At 42.2% G+C, this 21980-nt stretch overlaps 1 protein-coding gene across 4 annotated transcripts in view; it reads right to left on the reverse strand.

Annotated features, from left to right (window-relative positions):
- The window catches only part of LOC149318479 (SH3 and PX domain-containing protein 2A-like), a 335649-nt gene that overhangs the window by 145366 nt on the left and 168303 nt on the right, over positions 1 to 21980 (reverse strand). For 3 of the 4 annotated variants that reach the window (XM_089509805.1, XM_089509806.1, XM_089509804.1), the window contains exon 6: positions 1410 to 1438. In XM_089509805.1, the coding sequence (XP_089365931.1) occupies positions 1410 to 1438 (29 nt within the window). Of the gene's footprint in view, positions 1 to 1409; positions 1468 to 21980 lie in introns of those variants that run through there. The other variant, XM_089509807.1, reaches the window with a different exon arrangement.

A 21980-nucleotide genomic window follows, 5' to 3' on the forward strand; every position in this document is an offset into this window, starting at 1 on the left:
TCCAATGCACATCACCACACTGGCCTTCATTATATCTACTCAAGAGTAAATCCTGTTGAGTTTGATGCATTGTATTTCTAAGTAGACATAGACAGGATTGTACTGTTAGCAGCTCTGTAGTGAGATACTCATTGAAGGTATCTAAGGAATCAGTGTCTGTAAATAAAGTATTTTAAATGTGTCAGGCAAAACTATATAGTCTTTATATAACAGACAAAATTCAGTGAATGCACATTCTCTATCATTGTGTTTTGGATGTGAAGAAAATTTGGCTGTTTGTTAAAGGGCAAAATCATCAGGACAAAAAGAGGCAACTCCACAAGCAATCTTGACAAGAGGAAAGATTTATACAATCTGAAGAGAAACCAGAGGAAATGTTGAAGGTATTTTGAAGATACTCTACAAGCAGCCCCAGCATATTCATCTTGAGTTCAGTAGCTACATTGAAATAAGCATGCTTATAGAATTGCAGCTTCAGCCTGCCTCTAAAGACTGCAGCATCATTATCCATCTGCTTAATTGTTCCCCACAGCTGTAGTTCTTCCTTCCACTCTCTTTGCAATTATTTCCTCTGACCATTTCAGCACTGTCTGTGAGACATACAGTCAGGGAGGATGGTCAAAGGACACATGAGGGGAGAAATTTGGCAGCTTAGGTAGCTCTAGCTGAACCTCTGAAGCAGGGCAGCCATTTCTGTTGCTGGTCAGCTCAGGCAACTGATTTTACCTATTATATCAGAGGAGCAAACTGTTATTTAATTTACTTTTTTGGTTGTTTTAAATCACTAGGGAGGGAGGGACCTGAGTTTCAAAACTTCTGGCTCAGGCATCAAAAGAAATGCTGTACATGGGGCAGGGGACATGGGGCGGGGGACATGTACTGATCTACCTCAGGCAGCAAAATGTCTTGGGCTGGCTTTTCTAAAGATGAATAGAAGAGGGCAGAGATATATGACAGGAAAGACAGTTAGCAATTCATACGCAACTCAAGTTCACAGGTTTAGAGTATAATATTGTTGTTTCTGCACAAATAAGCCGACTGGTTTGGATTAAAGGGGGTCTGTCATAGGGTGGATATTGATTAATATGTTCTCCAGGTAGATTCCAATTCTGTGTGAAACTACCAAAAGAAAAAGACCACAGATGCAATGATCAGCTGCTTTGCAACATTACACACACACACACACACACACACACACACACACTCCATCATCCAGTAGACAAAACATAAATGAAAGCAACATCTTGTCTACTTGGGTGCAAGATCTGTTTAATACATCCTCTCCCACAAAACACTAAAAGTCCATTAGACACTCAAGAGTATTTCAAATAACAGGCAATAAAGCTGCTAGAAAACATTATCTTTTGCAGGCATGAGGTTTTATGTAAAAAAAGAGCCAGATCTCTTACCTGATTTCCTTTTCGAGGATCCATAATCCCTGAAAAAAAGGCAACAACAGATAGACATGGTTAGGTCTTGGAGCATAGAGGGGGGAAAGGGTAGGTCCCAAGCTCCTACCCACTTGCTCAAAGGCACACTGGGGGATCCCTCTTCCTTTAAACAGGAGCCTGGGAGGACCACAAGGCATGGACGCATGTGAGCATGCACACACAGAGTCGATGATGCACCTCTCCTAACCAGCAGCAGCTGGTGCTTCTGCAGCACTAGAGTGTAAAAAGCCCATGTGATGTGCTAGAAAGGGCCGACCATTCACACAAGAGGGGCGGTGGATATCAATTCTTTCCCCTGTTTAAATCAGGCTTCAGATAAAGCTGTCACTGACTTAACCCCTTATTGTTTTTCTCCAAGACAGAGGCACAAACATTCTGGCTACTCCCAGCAAGGCTACTGCATTTGCTTTATTAAGCAATGGTTATGTGATGCTCTTGTAGTTCTATAGACATTTCAAAAGCTGTTTGGCATCTGCATAGCCTGCAAATCCATCCAGCTATCTCTGCCTAATACTTTTCTGTACAGAAAAGAAGGAAAATGCTTTGCTTCTTTTACATAAGGACAATACATGCTCTTTTCTCACATTGGCTAGAATCTATGCTATAGCAAACTTTTATTATTATTATTCTGGAGCTGAGAATGCACTATAATTTTTAGGGAAGATTTTGTTAATGAGGACATAGTACAGAACAACATTCTTGTAGTGTACCTTCAAGGCATTTCTAACCTATGGAAACCCTAAAGTGAATCTATCATGGTGGTTTCTTGGCATTTGTTCAAAGAGGGTTTGCCTTTGCCTCCCTATGAAGATGAGAGCATGTGATTTGCCCAAGGTCACCCAGTGGGTTTCCGTGGCTGAGCCGGGATGCAAATCCTGATCTCCAGAGTCATAGGGCCGAAACAGACAGATCTGAAGGGCGGCCTTGGCACTGCTCTTTTGATCTCCAGTCCGGGGCCACGGCAACCACACACCACACCCCTGATCTGGCTTTTTGCCAGCCTAAAAAGAAGTGGCAGAAAGCTGCTCCTTTTTGAGCCAGAAAAAGCCGGCTTTTTCGCCCCTGTCAAGGCTTTGTGTTGCTCCTGCAGCATGCAGCATATAAATATCATGCCGCCAGAGTACAACAAAGCTGCCTGCCATGTGGTCAGGCAGACAGCTTCATGGCGGATTCCTGTAGGCTTTAGGTGTGCATCATCTAAACAACATGCCCCCAAGATGCCAGGAAGCCGCCGCAAAGGGGCCGTATGTTTCACCTCATAGTCCAGTGCTCAAACCACTACACCACATTGGCTCCAATGTAAACATAGGCTGTCTTTAATGAAAAATACAGTTGAATAAATATGTTAGCTTTGTTTTTCCCATCTCTGAATTCTAAAAACAACAACTTTTTTAAAATGTCATTTATGCAAATTTGGGGCAGTTCTTATTAATGGCAAACTGAACAAAATTTGCAACCTTCTGACCAAATCCTAATAATTACTTTTTAAAATGATCAGTGTAGGAACATGTATGCATACATGCCTTCACCTCACCTGTTGACTTTTGGCAACCCCATAAATTTCATAGGATTTTCTTAGGCAGTGAATACTCAGAGGTGGCTTTGCCAGTTCCTTCCTCTCTACATAAAAAGTTGCTTTATACTGAACCCATTATTGGTCTATCTAGTTCAATATTCAAAGATGTAGCCATGTTAGTCTGTAGAATCAGCACGTAGAGAGAAGAAGTTTGAGACTAACTGAAAGAAAGAAGTTGGCAGCATGAGCTTTCGTAGACTTGAGTCTACGTCTGCAAAGATATTTCCAAAATTACAAATTTCCAAAATTACAAATACTTTGTGTATGGAAATGAAGTTGCAGGTCCAGTTTTAACTATGGTTGTTAGTACACAAAGGCATAAGAAACTGGTCTTGGTGCATGGAGATGAAATGGCAGCTCCAGTTTTGCAATGGGACTAGCCTGTGGTGATGGGAACAGATGAATGTAGGGCACCCCTAAGAAGATAGGGTCAGATAGTGTTGAAGTGTGTGTAGTGAGTCAGGAAACCATTGTCTTTGCTCAGTCCATTGCTGAGGGACTGTAGTTTGTGGATGAATTTCAATTCTGCTGTTTCTCTTTTCAATCTACCTTTGTAGAACTAGGATTTGTAATTTGAATTGCCATCTTCACATACCAATGGCATATATATGTCTGTGCCTGGATTCCACTCCATCAAATGCATCTGAGCTGAGGAAGTAGACTGAAGTCTATGAAAGCTCATGCTGCCAATTTCTTTCTTTCAGGTAGTCTCAAAGGTGCTGCAAGATCTCTTTATGTACTAGCTCAATGTTGTCAACTCTGACTTATCCAACCCTATCTGGAAATCCCTGGTGTTCTCCTATCCAAGTACCAGCTAGACTTGAGCTGCCATTGTAACTTTAAAAAGTTAGGAGCCTATCAAAAAAAAAAAAGTGGCAATCCTAATTCATCACCTTAAACATGGATGAATGCACAAGGATTCAAAGCCAGAGTTTTAAGAGCTAGGCACTAAAATGCCTCTGCCTGGATGGACAAGTCAAACAGTTTTGATTTCTCTCACACTCATTTCCCCCCTAAAATCAAGTTCTTTCCAATATGCTTGTGAAGAAATTTGTGGGTTTTGGAAAGTTCTTATCCAAAACAAAACAAGATTCTCACCCATTCCCCACAAAGAACTCTTGCATTTGCAGAGCAGGTTTTTTTAACAACACAATCCTTTATATGCTTTCTCAGAAGCAAATCCCCTTGATTCAATTGAAGTTAACTCCCATTAAAGTGTGCATAGGGTTTCAGCCTTTAACATGACAAAGTTCACTGCAAGTCACATTTTCCAGTAATATAATCCTTTACTACTAATAGCCAGCCAACCAACACTTTGATGCTCACTAGCATTTCTCATTTCTTTTCCTGCTTCTTCCAGTACTACAAATGAATACAAGTTTGCTTGATTAACTTTTTAGTAAAAGCCAGCACGCACACAAAATAACATACAGAAAACAAATTCAGATAGAACAATTGTTCCTCCCCCTCCCCCTCCCCCTCCGCCATTAATGGTCTAACACTTTCAAACTGTCAATGTGGTTTATAAGTATTATTCTGTTATAATCCCTACAGCAAACTTGTAAGGCTAATGTAGGTGAAGTTCAGCCTTCTATATTGTGGTTTTGTTGGGCTATGTGGCCATGTTCTAGACGGGTTTATTTCTGACGTTTCGCCAGCATCTGTGGCTGGCATCTTCAGAGAATGCTTGCCTGGAAAGGAGTTGGGTATATATATACTGTGTGAACCTGGGAAGGCAGGAGTGATTTTGCATGTATACTGTTCTGTTGCTAATGGCAGGCCTAAGGGTGGGAGGGTCTGCAAAAGAGGCATAGTCTCTGGCATAGTCCAGAATTTCAGTGTTTTCAAACAGTATTTTATGCCCAGGATGGTTTATAATGTGTTCTGCTATTGCTGATTTTTCTGGCTGACTCAGTCTGCAGTGTTTCTCATGTCCCTTGATTCTTTTTTGCACACTGCATTTGGTGGTCCATATGTAGACTTGTCTGCAGCTGCATGGTATGCGGTAAACTCCTGCGGCTGTGAGAGGGTCTCTCTGGTCCTTGGTTGAGCGAAGCATTTGCTCAATTTTCTTCTTCCCTTTGTAAACCATTTGAAGGTTGTGTTTCCTCACCCTATTCTGTCTGTGACTCCTTTGATGTATGGTAAAAAAAATCTTCCCTTTGAGTGGTTGTTTGTCTTCCCTCCTCTGGGTTTTTCTAGGCCTGGCAGCCCTTCTGATGTCTGAGCTGGAGTAACCATTAGCCTGTAGAGCACAGTCTAGGTGCTTCAATTCATCTTCCAAGAAATGGGGTTCGCAGATGGGGTTCGCTACATTGTGTTGGACTGTAACTCCAAGCAGTCCTCACCACTGGCTTTGCTGGAGAGGGCTGGTGGGAATCTGGAAGGACATATGTTGCCCAACCCTGTTGTAAAGTCAGTATTATTATTGCAGGGAGGAGGGAGAATAGTCAAACACAATCACAGCATATGGCTTGCCTAATTCACTCACTCAATTCATGGAAGAGGTGTGATCTGAAGTGGGGATTTCCTGATTTATATCAGTCCCTTAGGATGCAATCTTACACACACTTAGGCCTAAATTCTGCTGTTAGTGCTGACTTTAATCAATGGAATTTACCTGTGTGTTGAACAACTGATTGAATGGGTCTACTTTGTTGGTGGTAATTTGAGTAATTTCTGATTTATGGCAACCCTAAGGTGACCCTATCATGAGGTTTTCTTGGAACAATTTGTTCACGGGGTTTTTACCTTTGCCTTCCTCTGAGGATGAGAGAATGTGCCTTGGCCAAAATCACCCAGTGGGTTCTCCGGCTGAGTGGGGATTCAAACCCTGGTCTTTAGATTCATAGTCAACATTCAACATTCAAAACACTACATCAGACTGTCTACTCTAATTGGGAGTAATCAGCAGGATTTTAGCCTTAATGTGGTATATCCCATTTTAATTGGTCTAACACTTGAGTTGGCATGTTTTAGAACCTAGGCAGCTAACATTGGGGCCCGTTACATACGGGCACTTTAGTACGCACGGAGCACGTACTAGGGTTAGAAAGGGGTGGTGCTTCCGCACCCCCCTAACCCTAGGGCGCACTCTGTGTGCACAAAATGGCGGCGGCCGTTCCACACAGCCGCCCCCATGAGGACGTCACGGCTGTGCTGCCTCTATACGGGGCAGCGCGGACGTGATGTCCTCGCTCCGCGCCAGGGCGCATGGTGCGCCCTTATCGCAGAGCAGGAAGGAGCTCCTTCTCGGAGCTCCTTCCTGGGAGGAGGAGAAAGCGGCCCTTTTCTCCTCCTCCCTGTCGCCGCGGGGTGTCCTTGGGGCTTGAAGCCCAGGGACACCCCTTTTCAGGCTGCGGGGAAGCGACATTTTGCCGCTTCCCCGCAGCCTGAAAAGTGGTGGATCGGGGCCTCAGCGGCTGCCGTTCTCGCCACTGAGGCCCCGATACACCGGGGAAAGGGGCGGGTACAGCCCGCCCCAAATGGGTGGTCTGTAACCCGCCAAAGTCAGCCACATTGCATCTGCATTGACGAAAAATGCATTTTGACACTGGTTTAACTGTCATGGCTTCATCTTATGGAATCATGGGATTTGTGGTTTGTTGTGGCACCAGAGCTATCTGACAGAGGTCAAGCATCTCAGAAAACTACAAATCCCAGGATTCCATAGAATTGAGCCACAGTAGTTAAAGCAGTATCAGACTGCCTTATTTCTGAAGTGCAGCTGCAGCCTCAGACCAATTTTTCATCTGTCTCAGTACTCTGCACACCAGTGTGGGCCCCAAATGCTTATGAATTGCAACTCCTCTAATACCTCACTATTGCCAATGCTGGCTAGGAGTGATTGGAGTTGTAGGCCAGAACATCTGGAGACCTATTCAGAGTTGTTCAAGTTTGTTCTGTGGAGGAGAAAAGTGGTATAGTATTGACAATGAGAGGTGGAGATGGAGAAAAGGGAAGAAAGAAACAACAGATGTGTTCAGTGCTGACACCTTGACATAAACTACCAAAAAACAATCAACAGCAAGAACAGGAAAAAAAAAAAACAGACAGGTCATACATTGTTCCTAACAGAGCATCTTGCACTAGGAATACCCACTATGCATGTTTAAATCATATTATGTTCAATGGGTAAGTGTGCACAGGAATGCAATCTAACAGTCTTGTAGTAAGAAAGAGACAATGGCGGGATACAGACGGGCAAAAAGGGGTGTATTCATGATGTCATGAAGGTAGAGCCTTCAGACGGGCCTTACCTGAATGCCGCCATGAACACGCCCCCCGCACGCCCCAAGCGGGAAGAGGCGGCATTAAAAAGGTTCTGCTTTTCTCCGCTTCTTTTCCGTTTGATGCGCAGCTGCGCAGCTCCGTCTGTAAGCTGCTGCACCGGTACGCCAGAATTGCTACGCCGCTAATTTAAGTTGCCCATTTAAAAGCTCCGTGTCTGCTGCGTCACATAATGAGTCGGGGTCCTGGAACATGCGCAGTTTGCAGTCAGGCTTTAATTGCAGCGTCAGCTGCCATGCAGGTGTGGAAGCTGCAGCACAGCTGCAGCGCATTTTAAGACTCGTAACCCTAACCCTAACCCTAACCCTAACCCTAACCCTAGAGCAACATGTACGCATGCGCTGCTTGGAAAGTTTGGACTTTAAAGTGAGCCCCTACACACATTCCTGTGCCATTTTCACCTAACAATAAAAACCCCTAAAACTTTAAATATTTACATATGTACAAGGGAGGTGATGGGGGATGGCAGGGGGACAGCGGTGGCAGCGGCGACAGCTGTGGCTGTGCATTGCAGATTCAGCAAGAGCGCGGGGACCAAAGGAGAGGAGGCATCCATGATGCTGGTGACACTGGCAAAGTGCAAGCGGGCAAGGATGCCAACACCAGCTGATCACCAGCTGGCAGGAGACCACCATTGTTCTTGGGCAGAGCAGGGAAAAAAGTTTTAAAGGGGCTTGGGCACTTTAAATGTGCCCATAGGCTTTCTGGCGCCGCTGCTTAGCGCTGCAGCTGCGCAGCTGCACATCCGCCAGCCGGCAAAGGAAAAAAAAAGCCCCGTTTTTGGCCGCCCGTGAGGAAGCTGCCTCTCTCTTTGCAGCGTCCTCCGAGGTGGCGGTTTGGAAACTGCGGGTCAGAAACGGCCCCAGGTGAGGCGTCTTCACTGCCCCCCATGTGGAAGCCCCATCTCCTGAGCCACGCCCCCGGGGTGGGCGGTCTGGAGGCTCCGTATTCAGCAGAATACACCTTCAAGACGTCTTCCCCTGCCCGTTTGTATCCCGCCAATGATTACAATGGCGTTTATCACACAGAGGTTATTGGAGCTAAGATCAGGTGTGACTGTGGGTCAAACGATGCAAATTGATGTTATAACGTGAGTGTTTTATCACACCTGGTTGCCTTCTGTTGCCCTTCCAAATCGAGGGGGAATCGAATCCAAGGCAAGTCATGTGATGTGGATTCAGGCAAAGCGGAGTGAGTGCAAATTGTATTACCACACTGGTGCATACCATGCGGATTCAACGATTCGAACTGGGACCCTTGCACATGCTCAGTGGGGCCCTGAAGGCATCCTGAACCTTTGCACTTTCGGGGTTAAGAAGGGAGCCTGGTTCCACTTTCACGTGAATGACAGCTTCACCTTTCTTCCTCCCTTCTATTTTCCCTGGCAGCCAAATTCAAGCGGGGTCCTCCGTGTCAGAGCCCCAATCCATTGCAGCCACATCAATATCTATCCTCTTGCCATTTTCCTCATCTTTTTCATCTACTTCTCTCTTTCCCTTTCTAACAGTTGCCTTCTCTTAGGCTGCATCCACACTGGGGAGATAATCCGGTTTAACTCCACTTTAACTGTCCTGGCTCAGTGCTATGGAATTCTGGGATCTGTAGTGTCCTGACACATTGAGTCTTCTCTGTCAGAGAGCTCTGGTGCCTCAGCAAACTAATAACTTAAATTATTATTGTTGTTGTTGTTGTTGTTGTTGTTTTAAAATTTTATTATAATAATAATAATTATTTTAAAATAATACATTATTATTTTAAAAATAATTTATTATTATTATTATTATTATTATTATTGGAGTTGGAGTTTGTTGTGGGGTCCTTGGCTTGAGGCTATGGAATTCTGGGAATACCATCTCTCCTTCCAGCCTCCTGTTTCATTTCCTTCACATCTGTCATCTGGATTGAAATCTACCCTCCATCCCATTCCAGTTTCATGTGAATGCATCTGCACTGGGAAATAATCCGGTTTGACTTCACTTTAACTGTCCTGGCTCAGTGCTATGGAATTCTGAGAACTGTAGTGTCCTGAGAGGATTCAGGGGGGAGCACCGGAAGCAAATGGGGCAAAATTGCAGCACGGCATCATGGGAAATTTGCAACCCGGGGATTTTGCAGTGGTGTACCAGAGCACAAGCAAAGTGTCATTCCATACCAGACCAATTTGCAGTGAATTTGAAGTGAGCTTAAATGCGAATTCTGTGAACTCACTTTTTTTAGCGAATTCTCCAAAATGACGAGCCAGTAAGGATTCACTTCGGAAGCACCACAGAAGTGCCACAGAAGGAGCTCTCATTGAAAGGAACCAGGTGTGAAAATACATAAACGTTATAACATGAATCCGCATCGTTGGATTCGCGCTCACCCCAGATCTGAGCTGGTAAACCCCCATTTGATAAACGCCAATGAAACTTATGCCCAGGAAAAAGAATAACAGATTGCAGCCTTTATCTCAGCTCAGTGAAAAGAAGAAGCAACAACAGTTTATTTGAACTATTCTGAAGGTGCATATCAAAGACGTTTATCTCCAATATTACTCTATTCAAAATATTACAAATCTTCAAACATTCAAAGGTTCTTTTAAAGTCTTTAAGCTCAGGTCTAATTTTATATGAATGGATTAAGAATTCAAGCAAAATCCAATCTTCTTTTAAACAGGTCTTTAGGAACACATCTTAAAGCAATGTTTTTCCTTTTCCCTAGTGAAGTTGCAGTGTGAAGTTGCAGATGCTGGAAATGTTACTTATTTGGTTACCACACTAATATGGTCAGTGGCTATGCTGGCTAGGGAGTTTTGGAGGTTGTAGTCCCAAAAATACCTTTCTAAAGCTCTGGAAATATAGCTTATTGTTTTCAACAAATTCTGTCATCATCAGGTGTTAACCACAGAAGATTTTATAATCTGCTGTGCCATGAGGGTAGGAAAGGAATGCATTCTATGCATCATGGATTTAATCGGGTTGTCTCCTTTATTACGCAACAGCTTCTCTATATGAAAGAGAGGAGGAGAACAGGGCGTATATACATAAAATACAGGTTCTCAGTAGAAGAAGGGCACAGGTGGTAAACATTAAGTGGTATAGCTGGTGGATTATTTTCTTCTGTTTCCATTACTGATGTATATTTTTACCAGGCATAGGGCACATCTGATGGGAAATGGCACTAAATATCAAAAATGTTAATTTACGGAGGCAGCAGCACAAGCTATGGGTTTTGTTCTGAGGAGGCTGAAGTAGATTTAGACCCTTGGATCACTAAAACCATCAGATGAGAATGAAGTTATTTCAGGGATTATCTTTAAAGTGTCTACAAACCTGTGGTCATGCATAGCCCTTCTTGTGGTCCTACTCTACCATTGCAAACCCTGTGCTTAAGCAGGCTGAGATAACCACCCCTGGTAACAGCTGCAGAAGTAGGGGTTCATCAATAGATGGAACTTGGAAATTTTACTTTCTTGGACTACAACCCCAGAATTCCCAATCTAGCACAACCACTACGCAATCTGCACTGGGCCTTCTAAATTGGCTTGCTATCACACTGATCCAAAACACATTGCAGAAATAATCCAGTTTGAGACTGCTTTAACTGCCTGGCTCAGTGCTGGGGAATCCTGGCAATTGTAGTTTATAGTGGCATCAGAACTCTCTGACAGAGAAGGCTAAAGGTCTCACAAAACTACAGTTCTCAGAATTCACTAGCATTGAGCCAGAGCAGTTAAAACAGTCCCAAAAGGGATTATTTCTGCTGTGTGTTCTGGACTACTGTTCCATTATTAGTGCTGAATTAAGATTCAAATACCAGGCTAACCATTTTGTATACACATGGAACTGATAGAGGGTCCATCTTATCCTCTGCAGTAAGAAGCAAAATGCTTTGGACCTGCCCGATCTTCTATACTAGTAGGCACACAGAAGGGATTAAATCTTACTTAGGAAATACTTTCTCCTTTTTCTTTATTCAGTGTCCCCCCCTTTCCCCCCCCCTGCATGGGTATCCCAAAGCACCTTTAACTCCTCCCCTCCCCAAAAAGGTAAAGAACTATCATAAAAATTAAGCAAGCAAACAAATAATTTAAAATATTTAAGTAGTGTTTGAGAATCTCCTTCTTGTCTCATGAAACTATTAACTCATTGTATGAGACAAAGGAGTATGAAACAGAATTCACAGATCTATATAAACAGAACAAGGGAGCAGAATGTTTTTGTGTGTGTGTGTGTGTGTGTGTTTGGATACAACCCCTGCATATTTATCCCCTCCTTATGCTACTGAGAAATGGTTAAAGATGTGATGTCTTAACATTTGGATTCCTTCTCCTCTTTCCCAAGACAAACCAATGAAATAAAAGAAAGAAACATCCTATTCATTTCCTGATCTAAATTGTTGCATTGTGGACCCTCTTCAACATGACTCTGTCCCTTCACAATCTGGGTTGAGTTTTTCCATACACTGAGAATGGCTCCCATTGTGATGATAAATTAAACCCAAGCGCCAGAATTCCTTGCCTCCAGCAAAAACAGCACTTGAGGCAGGCAGGAAGACATTCTGAAATCCTGTTGAATGCAGAGTGGGCAGAAAGAGGAGACCAGCACAAGGAAGACCAGGGTTGCAAAGACTAGAAGCAATGGCTTTTATTGTGAGCATATTACAAGAAGCCCAAAAGCCTTGCCCAAGAAATGGTTACTCAGAAAGAATTCACACTGTTTAATGATACAGTAAGTTTTCTTGGACTGAACTAGATCAGGGCTTCTCAAACAGTGAGTCCAATATCTTCCTCTGGACCTTTTTACTCTTTCAGGAGTTCTCCCCTGAATTTTGTGCAGCTCTTTACGATAAAGACACCTTCTCTCTCTCTCATGAAGTGTGAGATTACAAGTACCGTCATGCCCAGCCACCACAACCATTGTGTCTGATTTAGGATTATGGACTTTGTAGTCTAAAAAATTGGAGTGGATGGGTGGTATCACACTAGGGAAAACATGCTCTATGTCAGGGGTAGGCAACCTGCGGCCCGCGGGCTGGATGCGGCCCAGCAAGGCCTTGGGACCGGCCCCAGCCCAGTCCTGCCGCCGGGGCCTTTGGGGGGCAATTGTCTATAGAACCCTCAGAAACATGCATTTATACTAACATTTTTTAAAAAATCAGCAATTTTTTTCGTGTGTCCTCCATTTTTTTTTTAAAAAAAGTGTCTTCCATTTGAAAATTTTGTCCTACATTTGTCCAGGTTTATTTATATATTTAATTTTTTTTAAAAAAAACCTTAATTATTTATCCCCCCCCCCCCCCCCAGTTGTCTGAGGGACAGCAACCCGGCCCCTGGCTCAAAAAGGTTGCCTACCCCTGCTCTATGTCATTTGTATTCCTTCTACATGCCTATAGTAAACTTAACAATAAAATAACAAATGTTTCCCATGGAAAAAGTAGAGTTTAAAAAGTGGAATTATCTTTCTTTGAGTCTGGAGAGACTGATTATGTTTTGAAGCTGTCTCTTTGGCTTCCAAGGCTGAGGTCAACCCCTGAATGGCACCAGTACCCAAACTGAGGAGGAAAACTGAATCGTCCCCCATGACACACACACACACACACATATCTGTGCTTACTGTTTGGGGTACCTTTCTGAAAATCAGTTCTCCTCCTCCATCTGGTCTACTGACAGCTTCACACACAGATATGACACCCCCTTTTGTTTATTTCTAATACTAGCTCTGTTCAGAATCATGCCCTATCTATATTTACATTAAAGTTAAGTCCCACTGAGTTTCAAAACAGTTTTGTATAGCAATGCAACTTTAGACTCCAGTGTGTCTGACATATATTACATTATCTGAGATGCTTTAGGTCTATCTTTGATAAAGGAAAGTAAGATACAGATGATTAAAACAATATGACAAAATATACAAAGTAGAAAAGAAATACAGAAGCAAGCAAGGAAGGACACAAAGTGAGATACAAGGGTGTGTCTAAACAGGAAAAATAGAATGAAAAATGGTTATGGGAGAGGAAGGCAGGAGAATGATGTGTAAATGATGCTTCATTGAGTAGGATAAAATATTGTGCATGAGGCCACTGTTTTTTTCATCTTTGAGATTTTATTACTTTCCCAGATGAAGGCTGAACCTTGGCTTGACAAGTTCATCACTGCATTAGGCTATAATATACGGCAGTATGGGGCAGGGAAAGGATCTATGTCTCTTGAGGAATGCAAATACTATGAAAGAAGAAAACAGAAGGCTTTGGTAGGCTGTCGTAATCAGTTAAAACCACATGACCTTCTCCTGAAAAGGTCATCCAGCACTGGGATATGCAACACTAGTGTTTACTGCTGGATTTTTTCCTGGAAAGATGAAGGACAAAAAAGAGAGTCTTGCTTAACAAGTATATTATCCATTTGGTTCTGCTTTGTTTTGTTTATCTCTTCAATTTGTGAATTTCTTCAAGGAAGATGAGAATATTTACCCTACAGTGGCAAAATCTTGTGAAACAGCCTAGACTTCCTGCAAATCAATGTATGAATCTTGTCTTGTAGCAGAGGAAAGAGCCTTTTATTTCTCTCCTATTATGCTTATTGGTGTAGGGATACACAATGGATAGGCTTTCGTTGATAGATATTTTGATTGAATGTAGCTAATGATAAAACAGGAAATGAAAGAGTTCACTGAGGAATAATACCACAGTGAGTCATTTTTATTAGTCTGAAAAAGTGGCTGCAGGTTTCAAATTGTGTTCATTGCATTCATTGCTAAAAGGCCTCTGTGACAGCTAGGTTTTTATAGATGCTGGATATACATTACAAGTTGAAACTTGTTTCATACCTCTTGAGGGTATAGCTGCTAACCAGAGGGTCCCTATCACCTCTAGTTCTGTGGAGGAGAGTGTAAGCACTGTGATATCCCCACAAAGCATTTTCATACACAGACACACACACTGCACCTCTGGATGCCAGCATGTACTTATGAGGTTGTGATAATCTTTTAAACACCAGAAAGACAGTATATGAATGAAGCACATAGACCCCAGAAATGCAGGTGGCTCAAACTGATAAAAGGGTTTGCTAAAACAAGTAATCTTTCCCCTGCACTGCACCCCACCGTCTACATTTCCTACTGAAATGGAAAGCAAAGGATGGGTTCTCACCAACATATAAGACAAGACCTCTCTCCCCTTTATTCCCTATCGTGTTCCCAAGTACTCTTCCTGTCCACACCTTTTGGGGTGCCCCAGATCCTGTCACTGCTTTGTGAAGTCAATGATGTTAACATCAATTAAATTAGACCTTTTCATTTCTGGATATCACAACAATCCATCACTTCAGAAATTGGAAATACTATGGCCTGGGCGATACTGATTTTATAGTGAATGGTGTCTTAACATTTGAGGATCTTACCTAGTTCATTCATGATTGTCATTCTCACTCTTAGTCTTTTGTATCACTCTTAGTCTTCTGATGGTTTGACTAGAGTTTTTATTTTGGTTGATGAATGAGCTAAGATATAGAAAATTGTTTAACTACTGTATATACTCATGTATAAATCTAGAAATTTTAGGCAAAAATTGACCTCTAAAATCTGTGTCATCTTATCCATGGGTTATTGTAAGCACTGCACTTTAACTCCTATGTAAAAAAAGGAACCATCTTTTCTTTGAGTAGAGAGCTTAGTCCAGTGGTCCCCAAACCATGCCCTTTAGGAGATTTTAGACTTCAGCTCTCAGAAGCCCCAGCCATGTTGGCCAATAGTCTGGGATTCTGGGAGCTTAAGTCCAAAATCCTTTGAAAAGCACAGTTTGGGGACCACTGGCTTAGTCCAACCCAGGACCACTTAAAAATGCACTGACCCTCTCTACTCTCTGCCGCTGTACTACTTGTGACCTTCTTGAATGCCTGGGTGGGAAAATGATAGTAGTTGCAACTCCTTGGCACTTCCTCTCAAAGAACTGCCAAGAGAAATCGGGCTTTGAAGGATTTGTAAGACATTTGTTAATGCTTTTGTAAGCTTTTCTGGATTAAAATCAGGCAACATTATCACATTAAAGTTAAAGGATAACATATGGGCAAAACAGACCGCCCCTTTGCACGGCCTTCTGGGTGGCATGGGAGCGTGGTGTTTACATGTTTCACACTCCCAAGCTGCTCAGAAGCCGCCCAGCCATTTACATGGAGGCCAGCTTCCAGGGGCTCTGGCAGCACAGCGTTTATATGTCGCATGCTTCCAGAGCTCCTTAAAGCCAGCTTCCAGTCGCGGCAGAGTGGAAAAGCTGGCTTTTTGCAGCAATTTTTTCAGCTAGCAAAAAGGCAGATTGGGGCCATGGTGTGTGGTTGCTGCAAACCCAAGCCAGTTTCAGAAGAGGCGGCTTGAAGCCACCCCTTCGGGTGGTCTGTTTCACCCCATAGTTCTTTGGCATTGTTTTCTTTGTCTTTGTCCTTTACATCCTTTCTTGCAGGCCCCTAAGTTTAAACCTCGATCCAAAGGTCATATCAAAAGCCATAATTTTGGCCCCCAAACCTGCCTTGACATGAGGCTGACTTATAGTTGAACGTATACTATGGTATTTCAATGTTCTTGTTATCCACTTTAAAGTTACGCAAGTCATTATTTTTTCTTCTTAATATTCCACTGTAACTCTGCTTTTGTACTTTCTTCCTTAACTTTTATCAATAGTCACTCTAAATCTTTGTTATATTCTCCAGGTAATATGCAGAAATATGCAGTTATTTTTGGGGAGTACAGGTTAGATTTAAAAACCTACCATCACCCGCTTTCCCCCCAGCACATCCTTGAGCAGAAGCCTACATTCCTCTGTGTGAATGCATGAGGCATATAAATTATCAACATCCAGTACTGGATCTTGGCCTCCCCTGTGTATTCAGTTCAGTATTTCAGGCTCCAGGCTGTCTTCTGGACAGTGATTTAGAATGGAAAAGCTTTTATCTAATTGTGAGACAGGAGTCTTGCCAGACACCTTTAATGGATGAGACGCACAGCAAGACCTGCAGCTTGGCCACTGCTTTATCTTCTTCTCCTTTTAGTGAAATGGAGGAGTGGGACTGTTCTCTGGTTCAGCCTTGCTGACTTTGCTTTTCACCACATGGTGAATGACCCTCATTTAACAACCTTTCGAGGTTTCAGATTTGACAGATAATTATGTATGATAAGACACACATATTAGTACACATGCTGTTTGCTACTCAAAGCACCATCAGGTTCCTCTTCTGAATGAGTCCCTGGAGTGAAACACTGGATTAGAGCCCCAGCTTTAGTGATTGTATCTGGACATCAAAACCAGACTTCTCATTTTATCAACTCAATAGGTAAGGATTAACCCCAGTCTTTGTGCAATCTGAAACAATGGCAGTTTAGGGCATTTTCACACATATGGTTTATTGGTTTATTAAAACTGTTCCTGCTTTAATCAGTTTGCAATGTAAATGTCTGAGACAATTTGTATGAAAACACAGGCTGTGGACAGACACATGACACCAAAAGGAACAAACTGGTTGTGAAGCCTTGATTCTTTTTCACTGTCAGCAAAGTCATTATGAAGCATCGGCTAATCTCATCTGACACTATCCTTATCTTATACTGGCACTACTATTTCTCTTTTCATAACTGGAAAGGATTTCATTTTCCACTACAAAGGCCATATCAGACTCAGCGTTTCTAAACAGCCTATGTAAACTGGATCCAGAAAGGCAAAGCAATTCTAAACATATGTTGGGGTGTGTGAGAGAGGAGGGGAGGGGTACATGAGCTTCTCCTTTCAGTGCTTTACTGATTTATATTAGGTAGGATGGGTGTGGGGAAATTTTGGAGATATTCTTCCCTTAATTCTCTCCATCTCTGGACTTCAATGAAGAAAAAATTTCTTGTGCCAGTTCCAGGGTTGTATAGCAGACATGATCTCAAAGCATTTTGGAACAATGAAGGAGCACTGGATTCAGTGGATCAAAAGCCCCCTCCAACCTGCTTTCGGAAATCTTCTTTCAGAACTTCCTATTCTGAAGGCAGAAACGCATCCCACAGTAGATCAACACCTATGATGCTTTTTAAGGATGTAACAAGGGCTGTGAAGAAAGATATCCATTGTACTGATGGAGGTGCTCTTCTGTTCCACCCTAACCCAAGACAGAAGTTTAAGAGATTAGAATTTCCTTGCTAAATCAGACCAGGAGTGGAATTATGCAGCCCTCCAAATGTTACTGAACTGAAATTCCTAACATTCTACACCTCTGGCTATACTGACTAGGGACATTGGGAGCTGCAGTGTGATCAAACCCCAATCCAAGCTGGACATGAAGTTTTAACCCTAGGGCTCCTGTCACCCACCTTGCTTTTTTTACCTTCAGGATTCCTTCCTGGAACTGGTACTTGGACCTCAAGGGACCTGAATACTGGACAAGTGGCTGTGATGATCAGTGGTTTCATTGTGGTAAAATGTGGCAAATCCTTTTCACTTCTTAAATGAAAACAATGGACCCAGTTTGACATTATCAGATGAGAGTGCTAGGCCAAAACTAACAAAATGGATTTCAACAGGGAGGAATGTAAGCTATTACACATAGGCAAAAAAAAAATAAAAAAAATAAAATAAAATAAAAAATGAAATGAAATGAAATGCACAGATACAGGATGGATGACACATGGCTTGACATGTGAAAGCAATCTAGGAGTCGTACTAGACCACAAGCTGAACATGAGTTACCAGTGTGATGCAGCAACTAAAAAAGTCAATATGATCCTAGGCTGAAACAATAAGAGTGTAGTGTCTAGATCAAGTGAATTAATAGTACAATTCTATTCTATTTTGGTCAAACCTCACCTGGAATACTGTGTTCAGTTCTGGGCACCACAATTCAAGGATATTGACAAGCTAGAACATGTTCAGAGGAGGGTAAGCAGAATGTGGAAAGGTCTGGAAACCATGCCCTTAGGAGGGGTAGCTTTGGGAGCTGGGCATGTTTAGCCTGGAGGAGAGAAGGTTTAAAAGGTGACATAATAGCTATGTTTGAATATTTGAAGGGTGTCAAACTGAGGACACAGCAAAGTTGTTTTCTGCTGCTTCAGAGACTAGAACATTGAGCAATGAATTCAAACTACAGAGATTCCACCTAAACATTAGAAACAACTCTCTGACAGTAAGAGCAGTTTGAAAGTGGAATGCACTGACTCAGAGGCTGGATGTCCATCTTTTGAGAATATCTTCTCATTTGAGATCTGATCAGAAATATGAATATGGCAAACAGCTCCAAACTGAGATCTGACAGGGAGGCCCACAAAACTGCATATCATGGCTTTTGCTGGAAAGGATATTTGGACAGCATTAAAAGAGCAAGTGATGAACCCGATGAAATGGTCTTAAACCTATGAAAGCATATGCTAAAAAATCTTTTTCTCAGTCTCAATTGATATCTTTTACTGATGAAACAGAGTGACAGCCATCCTTGAATGCTAATAAAATTGTATAGTAATTTGTGACAAAGTTGTAATGTGATTTGAGCTGATTTCAAATCAGTCACCAAACACTAACTTTCTCCAGAAAAAAAAGACCACTGTTGCCAATTTGGCTGTGTAATCTGCTTTAGACATGGAAAGGCAGCTGTAGAATTTGGCCTCTGAGTAACAACTAAACTGCTGTGAAACACATGAAGCAGACAAAGGAAGAAACTGTCAGGGGTTAGAGGGCTGCTTAAATCCTCCAGAGGACCTTGAAGGGCCACTGCCTCTGCCACCCTTCCTAATTCTTCCCATTTTTTGAGTGTTTATTTTCCTTAATATGCCCAATGCCCTCTCGAGGGTTGATGCTGTTGTGTGCCTTCAAGTCATTTCTGACTTATGGCAACCCTAAGGTGAACCTACCATGGGGTTTTCTTGGCAGGATTTGTTCAGAGGGGGGTTGCCTTTGCCTTCCTTGAGAGAGCGTGACTTGCCTAAAGTCACTCAATAGATAGGGACAATTTCAACACATTTGTGGACTTCTCTGGGCAATTATAGGCCCAGGAGAGTTTTTTTCCTCAATAGGAAGTGACCCAGAAGTTGATTTCCAAGTCACCAAATCACTTTAGCTAATGCCTCTGGATTCTAAGAAAATGGCTGAGATAGAGACTCATGTCACAGAAAGCATACCATTTCTCATATTGCTCTTCCTTGTAATTCCTATTCCAGAAGTCTTGACTAAAGCCTTGAATTTAGCAGCATTTTTCCACACTCCATTTGGAGACATAACAATGGTTTGCTTTGTAAAGGGCTGGTTGTTGGGAGACAATGGGCAGCAGAAAGTAAAACAATGACTCACTTTATGCTAGTAAGCCTGCAAAATAAGTAGAGCTGTGGGATGTAAAGAAGATCATATAAAGGCCTTAATGACAACTGACTGTTCTTTAACACTTCTGTTGAGATAACCTGAGGTAGGGATGTATATCCACACATGTGAAAAGCAATGGGAAGGTGTTTTTTTGGGTTTTTTTTTAAAGATAAAACAAGAGCCTTACAGGGTCCTGAGAGATGATATGGGACTGGGAAGATGCCGTGAGAAGCTGCCCAAAATGAATTGCCCACATAACTGATTATTAAGATGTCTGCATAGTAGTATTGTAAATCTAGACCTCAGAGATCAAGTGCTATCTCACCAACTGTGAGCAAAAAATTCCCATGCCACCTGCACCAATGGCTCCTATGTCTCATTTATAGGCTCCATCATTACCACCCCCAAAAGACCAATGAACAGAAGTGATAGAAACTGCACACCAACAAGTCTTTGTGGAACCAAGATTTAGAACCACTTATCTACACTGAGCCACTGTAGATCCATGGTTCCAAATCTTGGTTCCACAAAGACTTGTTGGTGTACAATTTGTATCACCTCTGTTCATTGGTCTTATTGGTAGAAACCAAGTTTGATATAATTTTTTTTCTAAACTGTTTACAGATAGTATTCTTTTTCTAAGAGCTACTGCCCAATCTAGCAGAAAGGAAGTGTAGAGTGGAGTTCTGATTATTCTTCCTACAGTGTTTGGTTAGAAATGCTCTATTATTATTATTATTATTATTATTATTATTATTATTATTATTATCCAACAAAATTACCAGGGAGCGAATGTTGAGGTCTCAACATCCATTTTAGCAACATCATTTTCTTCAGTGTGCCTGTTGCCTAATCTGGCCATCTATCTGTGTATGGCACAGTGGTTATTACATTCATCTGCACTGTTAGAGAATAAAACATTTAATGTTAGGCATACATTTGTTTGGAGCCTGCAGAGTTATTAGAGCAGGTAATGTCTCCCTCATCACAAGGGAAATAAAAAGGCATAAATTTTATGTTCAGTAACTAGCAGGAATGGGGTGCATGTCAATACCTTGAGGTGGCCATGAGAAGGCCCAATCTATTCACTTCTATGGCCTCATTCACAAATCATGAGAAACAACAGTTTAGTTTGTTCAAATCTAGCTTGCTGTGAAGTGTGGATTCATCTCTGAAATCAAGCTGTGAAATCGTAATCTGAACCCATGTTTGGGTTTGTGAACACTAACATGTTTAAATGATTGTCTGTCATGATGTTACAAACTACAAACATGGCTTGTCCCTGGCTTGCTTCTTTTCCAGCTGCCCATCTTAAAAGGCAACAAACAGAATGGAAAGAGAATAAACCAGAAACAAACTAGCAAGACAAGCCACAATTTATTCAATCATCTGCTATAGATTTCATGGCTTACACAACCAATCATGGTTAATGCAAACAGTGGTTTATCATAGTGTGCAAGCATGGCCTTATTAATTATTTGGGGCCTATAAAAAACACTACAGTATATTGTACAGAAAGCAGCGCTTGTGTAGCATATAAAGCCTTGATCAGTTCAAGGCTCCCTTCTCTACAAAATAGGCATAAGAGGTATTTAAAATGAGAGGTATTCCTGTCCTTTACAATCAGTTCTCAGAAGAAGCTGTCAACGTCCTTATTTAGGGAACTGAGGGAGAAAAGCAAACAATGTAGTTCTGAATTGCAATCATGATCACAAATGAATGTCAGCAAAAAAAATCATCACCACTAAAACATTATTTCAGCCAGAAATGGATAGCAATCTGCAAAGGCAGCTAATAAAAGGCAATCACCAATCAGCCTGATGCAGCCTGCTGGAACTCTTCAAGCCTCTGGAAGAAATGCTGCCCAACAGCTGGTTTCTATCTTCCCTGCTTTGGCCCACGTCATGTCTCTGAAAGAATCTTTTGCAGCCCCGGTAAGAGATATACCAGTAATGTATCGGCAAGAGTAACGGGCTGAAAGCAAAACTGCAGAGCAATCAGGCAGCTCCAATGAGCTGCTTGTAAATCAGCTCAAACGTGGCATATTTCCACAATAAACAATACACTATCGCTCTTGCTCTGTTCCCACTTCATCTGTGGAGAGGCCAGCTCTGTGGTGAATATGCCATAATAAAACAGAACTGAAGCTGACACTCCCCCTGTGGGACAACTCTGTTCCTGCAGCCAAGCAATCTTTAATTATGGGATCTTAGATAACTGAAGTTGGAGCTGATATCTATAACATAGTCCTGGCAGGTAGGTAGTATGGCTATGTTGGCTGTGGTATTTTGAGAGTTGTACCCTAATAAAATAAAAACATGAAGCTTTGGATGAGAAGGACAGCACACAGGAGAGGGGAATCTGAATTGTGC

This window comes from Sceloporus occidentalis, unplaced genomic scaffold, assembly GCF_023333645.1.
Source record: "Sceloporus occidentalis isolate IW3139 unplaced genomic scaffold, rSceOcc1.0.p SCAF_2, whole genome shotgun sequence".
Classification (NCBI taxonomy): domain Eukaryota; kingdom Metazoa; phylum Chordata; class Lepidosauria; order Squamata; family Phrynosomatidae; genus Sceloporus; species Sceloporus occidentalis.